General features: G+C 41.1%; 1 protein-coding gene across 1 annotated transcript in view; it reads right to left on the bottom strand.

Annotated features, from left to right (window-relative positions):
* Nucleotides 1–691: 691 nt before the first annotated feature.
* BPNT2 (3'(2'), 5'-bisphosphate nucleotidase 2) overlaps nt 692–7769 on the bottom strand; it is a 64887-nt gene continuing 57809 nt past the window's right edge. Inside the window, exon 5 of the mRNA XM_033934519.1 lies at nt 692–1240. Within this exon, the coding sequence (XP_033790410.1) occupies nt 957–1240 (284 nt within the window). The 3' untranslated portion in view covers nt 692–956. The remainder of the gene's footprint in view (nt 1241–7769) is intronic.

Genomic DNA, 7769 nt, shown 5'->3' with positions numbered 1-7769 from the left:
ACCAATACAAAAACTTCAGAGGTCACCAGAACAAAAATACTTCAGTACCTGTATCATTTTAAAATGCCAGGTTAGAAAATTTTAAATAAGCCACAAAATGTATTCAGCTAATATTTTCTTATTTCTAGTGTTTTCGTGTAAAGGGGAAAGGCCAGCATAGGGCACGCTTTTCAGCCAAGTTGGTGAGACAGCAACACAAAATGAAAGGAATGAATCGGTTTCTCTGGTTACGTTCTGTAAGAAATGACTACCAGCTCTACAGGTTATGAGCTTTTAAGATGCATGTGAAAACCATCACCAGTTTTTTAGCTCTAAAATTAGAGAATGACACGGTGACAAAATTCATCACCGTTCCCGTCCCCGCGGATAACCGTGGGAAACCATCTTTATGTCATTCTTCAAGGAAAGAGGGAAGAATCAGAGTATGAATGGCCACAACCACTGACCCGCTAGCTTTGCTTTGAAGAATGCTGGTGTAGAAGGACAGAGGATGAAATAGACACTAGAAAATGACAAGGGTTTATTTCCCGCGGTTATCCGCGGGGACGGGAACGGTGATGAATTTTGTCACCGTGTCATTCTCTACTCTAAATCACAGACCTTTTGTTGTTAATTTTTTAAAGTTTCATCTAGTCACAATCTAAGGGGGTCTTTTACTAAACATCAGCACATGTTTTTTTTGGCAGCAGAGCCCATAGGAATAAAATAAGCATTAATCTTTAGAAAAGACCCCCCCCATTTAAGTGTACGGGAAAGAGTTTTTATAAAATTAAAAGTAGAACACTGTCAATATGTTGGTATTTTCTCAGCTGCTGCCCTATAAACCTCATTTGTCCAAAGTGCGCTGGACTGCCTTGTGCATATTCTCTCTCCGATGCTAGTTCCTTGCCTTGCTCCTCAGGCTGATAGGAAGGGCTTCCTACAGGAGAATTTATACTCCTTTGCTGCTGGGGAATCTACTTGTGCGACGACTTCTCCAAATCTGGGAGCTTAGAACTCAGTTTTTCAACCAGCGCACTGTGGTCCGTACCAATGCTCGCTAGAAGTCCCCCCTCGTTACCATCGGAACCAGTGTAGACAATCTCTTCTCCTCTCAGAGTGGTCATGTGTCCTCCCAGGGAACGCAGCAGAGCATTGCCAGCGCATATATCCCACTTCTTGATATAGGATGTATGAATGTATACATCTGCTTGCTCCTTATTATCAACCATCTCCTCTAGCAGAGAAAGAACTTTATAACCTTCAGGATACGAAAAGAAAAAAAAAAAATCTAGCGTGAACATTTCAAAAGAAGAACACACAAATGCAATTTAAAAAGTTTTCTTAAGTAATGGGACAAAGCTGAAGCCAGCAATACTATAAAACAAAAACATCTCTTTGGCACACTTAGTCAAGGATGAAACGTTGCTCTGGGCTTAAGTCACATCAAATTCAAAATTTAAAAGGAAAATTATTCATACAATGAAAATAGGCAGCTCAGCAGTATAAAGATTTAAATCAGTGTTAAAAAGAGGCTGTCATAAATTTTAAAAAGTTATACCAAAATCTCTCTCACACACACCCCTTTGATAATTAGACACTCCTTCAAACACACACCCCCTTTGATAATTAGACATCCCTCTCCCCGCCAACACTGGATTGATTTTTCTACAAGAACATACATTCCATTCCCCTCACCCACACTCGCTGTAATTACAGCACAGAAACATGAAATATGACAGCAATGAAAGCCTGTCTAATCTGTGCAATTCAGTTCCAGGCACAGCAGACCAAAGCTGATCTCATGTCTTCTCTCATGTCTTCACAGCTATGTATCCCCTGCATTTATCCCATATTCTCTGAAATTCTGTTGCTACTACCACTGCTCTGTGGAAGACCTTATAGCAGACACCTTATAAAACAAAAAGCACACTGAAACCCAACCCTCTTTTTCCATAAAATCAAATGCAAAAATTGCATAAAACAACAAGAAATCTCACCATTATGAGTAGCAACCATAAACTATCTTAAAAAAAATAAAACAAAAAACATATCACACACGTTTAATGGTTTTACTTTTTTAAGTGAGACCAACAGGCCATTTGTCTTACATATCAGCTCTTGCTTAACCCAGTCTAACACTTAGGGCCCTTTTTATGAAGCTGCGTTAGGGTTTTATTTATTGCCGGCTGCTACGGTATAAACTCTGACGTTCATAGTGAGCTTGATAAAGGGGGGGGGGGGGCTTTATTCCTTCACTCAATGTCACAATTAACATTTCTACAACTCATGAGGATTTTCTTTTCCTCTTCTTTTTAAAAAGGGTAGTCCAAGACAATTTTACTATTTTACATATGCCGGGAAATGCAAAAAATAAATAAATAAAAAAAGGATTACTGCAGTACGTACCTAGTTTGACCCTTCATTCTGATAATATTCTAAGACTCTGTTTTATCAAGCTACGGTAGCAAGTGCCACATGGCAAATGCACCAAAGCCCATTCAATCCTTATGGGCTTTGGTGCATTTACCATGCTGGATCGTGCTATTTGGCTTGATATAAGAGGCCCTAAATGAAACTTGGCTCCATTTCAAGAAGAACTCCTGTCAACATAAAGAAGGTTTTGAAAGCGCCAGAGGGTTCTTTCTGACTGTTCCAAGAATTTTCTATTTACCAACTAAGAGGGCATGCATCAAGATAAGGATCAGACTGTGGATACTTTAAAATGTTATATTATTAGAACACTAACTCAGAACTGGCTATGACTGCAATTTTATTAGCAACATTAGCACTGAGCTCTGACAGAGTGGCTACAGTGTATATTTTTCAGACATCATGATGTTTCTTTTTTTTTAATTGAAATGTTCCAATTTTTCCTGATTGAAAATAAGAGAAACCCAATGGCAAACAAAACAATTTTTGTTGTTAAAAGTCAGGTACATTCCGGCTAAGTGTTTTGTAAATATGTTTAAGTATTGTGCCTTTGAATAGGGTTATTTGAATCTGATCAGTTGAGTACCTTTATTAACACTGGGGCTATTTTACTAAGTTTTACATTAGGTGCTAATGAACGTCTAAAGCAGCTAAAAATGGAGTACCACAAAACATACTAAGGCATCCCTACAGTAACTGAAATATGTGCACATATGCTAAAAAATATTTCTAATAATTTTTTTTTTAGGGCGCATATCAAGGGCAGTGTGTACACGTTTCTGTGTTATCTACATTAATATGTACTAAAAGATTAGTGGAAGGGTGGCAGTATGTACTTGGTAATAAGCACATGGTCATTAATATACAAAATAGAAAATAAGCCATTTTCCAGCTGTAATAAAAATGGCCTTAGCATGTGGGAAAGCCCCAACACATAAGAACACACAAAATACTGCTATTAAGTTACGAGGGAGTAAGAGTAAGTTTGACTGTGTAACTCCTCTTTTCTTATATTACAATTGGTTACCAATTAATTTTAAAATATTAGTACTCAAGTTACTTGAATTCACTGACTACCTAGGGAATAAATTTTTAGAACTAGAAACAGAAATAGTTAATGCAGATCTAGACGTAGTAGCAATATCCGAAACATGGTTCACAGACTCTCATGGGTGGAATATAACTATACCAGGATACAACCTGCTTCGGCAAGACAGAGAGGGTAAGTTAGGAGGTGGGGTAGCACTTTACATCAAAGAGAACATCAAGACAACCAGGATCACAGATGTCAAGTATACTGGGGAATCCATCTGGGTAAACTTGGCCAGAGGCGGAGAAAAATGCCTATACCTTGGTGTGGTATACAGACCCCCAAGACAATCGGAGGACAAGGACACAGAATTAATTGAAGACATGGAGAATATCACCTTACGGGGGGACGTAGTTCTGTTAGGAGACTTCAACATGCCTGATGTAGACTGGAACACACTCTCAGCAACAACTTGTGATAGCAGAAGGATATTAATGTCCATGAAGGGAGTATGGCTCAAACAACTGGTACTAGAGCCCACAAGGGCCCAGGCCATCCTGGACCTGGTACTTACGAACGGGGAAAGCGTCTCGGAGGTCTCGGTGGGAGAAACACTAGCCACCAGTGACCATAACATGGTATGGTTTAACCTTAAGAAAGGATTCCCTAGATCACAAACAAAAACAAGGGTACTCAATTTCCGGGGCACTGACTTCACACGCATGGGAGATTTCATCTATCAGACAATGCAGGTTCAAAAAGTGACTGATAACGTGGAAGCTATGTGGTCAACCTTGAAATCGACCCTTCATGAGGCAACTATCCGCTACATAAAATCGGTAACCAAACAACAAAGGAAAAAGAAACCCCAATGGTTCACAGATGAGGTCTCGTACCTAGTCAAGGAGAAGAAAAAAACATTTCTCTCATACAAACGCACCGGGGAAGAAGAAGCTAACATTGAATACAGGACAAAGTCTGCAGCGGTCAAACAGCAGTCAGGGAGGCCAAACTTCGAACGGAAGAAACTCTAGCGAAGAACATTAAGAAAGGGGACAAATCTTTCTTCAGATACATTAGCGACAGGAAAAAGAACGCAAACGGGATAGTACGCCTTAGAACGCCAGACGGGAATTATGCGGAAACAGATTCCGATAAAGCCAAAATACTGAATGATTACTTCTATTCAGTCTTTACATGCGAGGCACCGGGACACGGGCCACAGCTGGAAGCAAAGCAAAGCATGGAAGACCTATTTCAGAATTTTGAGTTCACACCAGCTGATGTTTACAGAGAACTGTCAGGACTCAAGGTGAACAAAGCCATGGGACCGGACAATTTGCACCCAAGAGTGCTCAGAGAGCTATGCGATATTTTGGCGGAACCGTTAGCCGTGCTCTTCAATCTCTCCCTGAGAACGGGGAGAGTCCCCCTGGACTGGAAAACTGCCAACGTTGTTCCTCTGCACAAGAAGGGTTGCAGAGCGGAGGCTGCGAATTACAGACCAGTGAGTCTCACATCAATAGTGTGTAAACTCATGGAAACCCTACTTAAAGGCAAACTGGACACAATACTGGATGAGGGGAATCTGAGGGATCCCTGCCAACATGGATTCACTAGGGGCAGGTCATGCCAGTCCAATCTTATCAGCTTCTTTGACTGGGTGACAGGAAAGCTGGACTTGGGAGAGTCTCTGGACATAGTGTACTTGGATTTCAGTAAAGCCTTTGACAGTGTCCCACACCGTAGTCTATTAAACAAGATGAAATCAATGGGGTTAGGTGAGAAACTAACTGCATGGGTCAAGGAGTGGCTGAGTGGAAGACTTCAGAGGGTGGTGGTCAATGGCACCCTCTCTGAGACATCGGAAGTGACTAGCGGAGTGCCGCAGGGCTCAGTCCTGGGACCATCCCTTTTCAACATATTCATAAGGGACTTGACCCGAGGGCTTCAGGGTAAAGTAGCACTGTTTGCCGACGACGCCAAACTGTGTAATATAGTAGGTGAAAGCAATCTCAAAGATAGTATGATGCAGGATCTGATCACATTGGAAAACTGGTCCTCAACATGGCAGCTGGGCTTCAACGCTAAGAAGTGTAAGGTCATGCATCTCGGTAGCAGAAATCCATGCAGAACATACACCTTGAATGGAGAAATACTAGCTAAGACTTCAGAAGAACGGGACTTGGGAGTGATCATCAGCGCAGACATGAAGGCTGCCAAACAAGTAGAGAAGGCCTCATCCAAGGCAAGACAAATGATGGGATGTATCAATAGAAGCTTCGTCAGCCGCAAACCTGAAGTCATAATGCCACTCTACAGAACCATGGTGAGACCTTATCTGGAATACTGTGTGCAATTCTGGAGGCCACATTACCGGAAAGATGTGCTTCGAGCTGAGTCGGTCCAGCGGATGGCCACTAGGATGGTCGCTGGACTCAAGGGTCTCTCATACGAAGAGAGAATGGGCAAGCTGCAGCTCTATACCCTAGAGGAGCGCAGGGAAAGGGGTGATATGATCGAGACATTCAAGTACGTCACAGGTCGTGTAGAGGTGGAAAACGATATATTCTTTCCCAAGGGACCCTCGGTCACAAGGGGGCACCGGCTCAAACTCAGAGGAGGGAAATTTAGTGGTGACATCAGGAAGTATTTCTTCACAGAAAGGGTGATAGATCACTGGAACAAACTTCCGATGCAGGTGATCAAGGCCACCAGTGTGCTCGACTTTAAGAATAAATGGGACATCCACGTGGGATCCCTACGACGGTCGAGTTAAGGAACTAAGTCATTAGCACTCAGACTTAATAGGGTGGGTAAATGGAGTGGGCAGACTTGATGGGCTGTGGCCCTTTTCTGCCGTCATCTTTCTATGTTTCTATGTTTCTACCCCTTATACTCCAGAGCATACATTAAGATCACTGCAAGGTAACAGATTAGTCTTGCCAGCAGTTTGTAGAACTAGATGGGAATTTACGTGTCACAAGGATTTTTTTTTTTTTTCATTTGGCACCCAGTCTTTGGAATCAATTTCCAAATTATATTCAGTCTGAAGTGAATCTCAGGGCCTATAAGATATTAAAAATTATTTTTTTTTTCCAATTAGCTTTCAGAACCGACTCCTTTCCAATTGACCATATTCATTAATTGAGAGGATATCAGGCATCGTTTGTATGTTACAGTATTCTTATCTCTGATATGATTGTGATTTTATTTTAAAATCATTTTCCTATTATTTTATGGCGTTCTTTTCTTTTGTTTTTATTGAATTTTACTATTATGTAAAACTGCTGAGAACTCTTGTAAGATTTTGCGGGATATCAAATTTTAAAAAACAAACTAAGGCCACTTTTTGCCACAGCTTAGTAAAAGGAACCAATTAAAAGGCTGTGGAAGCACTAGATATGAACCCCTCCTTAAGAATAAGTATCCACTGGTACATTATTACTTCCTGACGGTAACTAGACCATCATCAAAATGGAGGTGCAAACTAGGTACATACTACAGCAATCAATTTTTCTAATTTTTTACTTCCCCTTTATGAAGGGCTAGAAGTGTGGCTTTTGATGTTTTTTTTCTTGTTGGGGATTTTTGTTTCTTGAAATTTTGATTCACCAATGGTGTATAAATATGTATTGTATGTTTATTATTATTTCATGAAGATAAAAAAAAATCTGAAATTTTTTTTCTATTCTAGAGTCTACTTCCTCAAGTTTCAAGTTTATTTTGATAGACCGCTTATCTAAAAAAAAATCTAGGCGGTATACAATAAAATATTTAAAAATAATCTACAGTACAAATAGCACAGTTACTTACTGTAACAGTTGTTATCCAGGGACAGCAGGCAGCTATTCTCACACATGGATGACATCATCCACAGAGCCCGGATGCAGACAGCTTCGCAAGCAGACTTGATTGTAGAGACTTAAAAATTTTGAGTCAGCCGCATCGCGCATGCGCGAGTGCCTTCCCACTCAGCGCAGGACGAGTCTCCTCAGTTCAGATAGCTAGCAGCGAAGCCAACCAGGGGAGGTGGGTGGGTTGTGAGAATAGCTGCCTGCTGTCCCTGGATAACAACTGTTACGGTAACTGTGCTTTATCTCAGGACAAGCAGGCAGCCTATTCTCACACATGGGTGACCTCCAAGCTAACCAGAATGGGATGGAGGGAATGTTGACAACTTAGGAGAATAATTTTTGTAATACTCTCTGGCCAAAATGGCCAGCCCGTCTGGAGAAAACATCCAGACAATAGTGAGAGGTGAATGTATGAACCGAGGACCAGGTAGCAGCTTTGCAAATTTCCTTAATAGGTGTAGATCTGAGGA

This window comes from Geotrypetes seraphini, chromosome 2, assembly GCF_902459505.1.
Source record: "Geotrypetes seraphini chromosome 2, aGeoSer1.1, whole genome shotgun sequence".
Lineage (NCBI taxonomy): Eukaryota > Metazoa > Chordata > Amphibia > Gymnophiona > Dermophiidae > Geotrypetes > Geotrypetes seraphini.
This window is presented reverse-complemented; position numbering and strand designations above follow the sequence as displayed.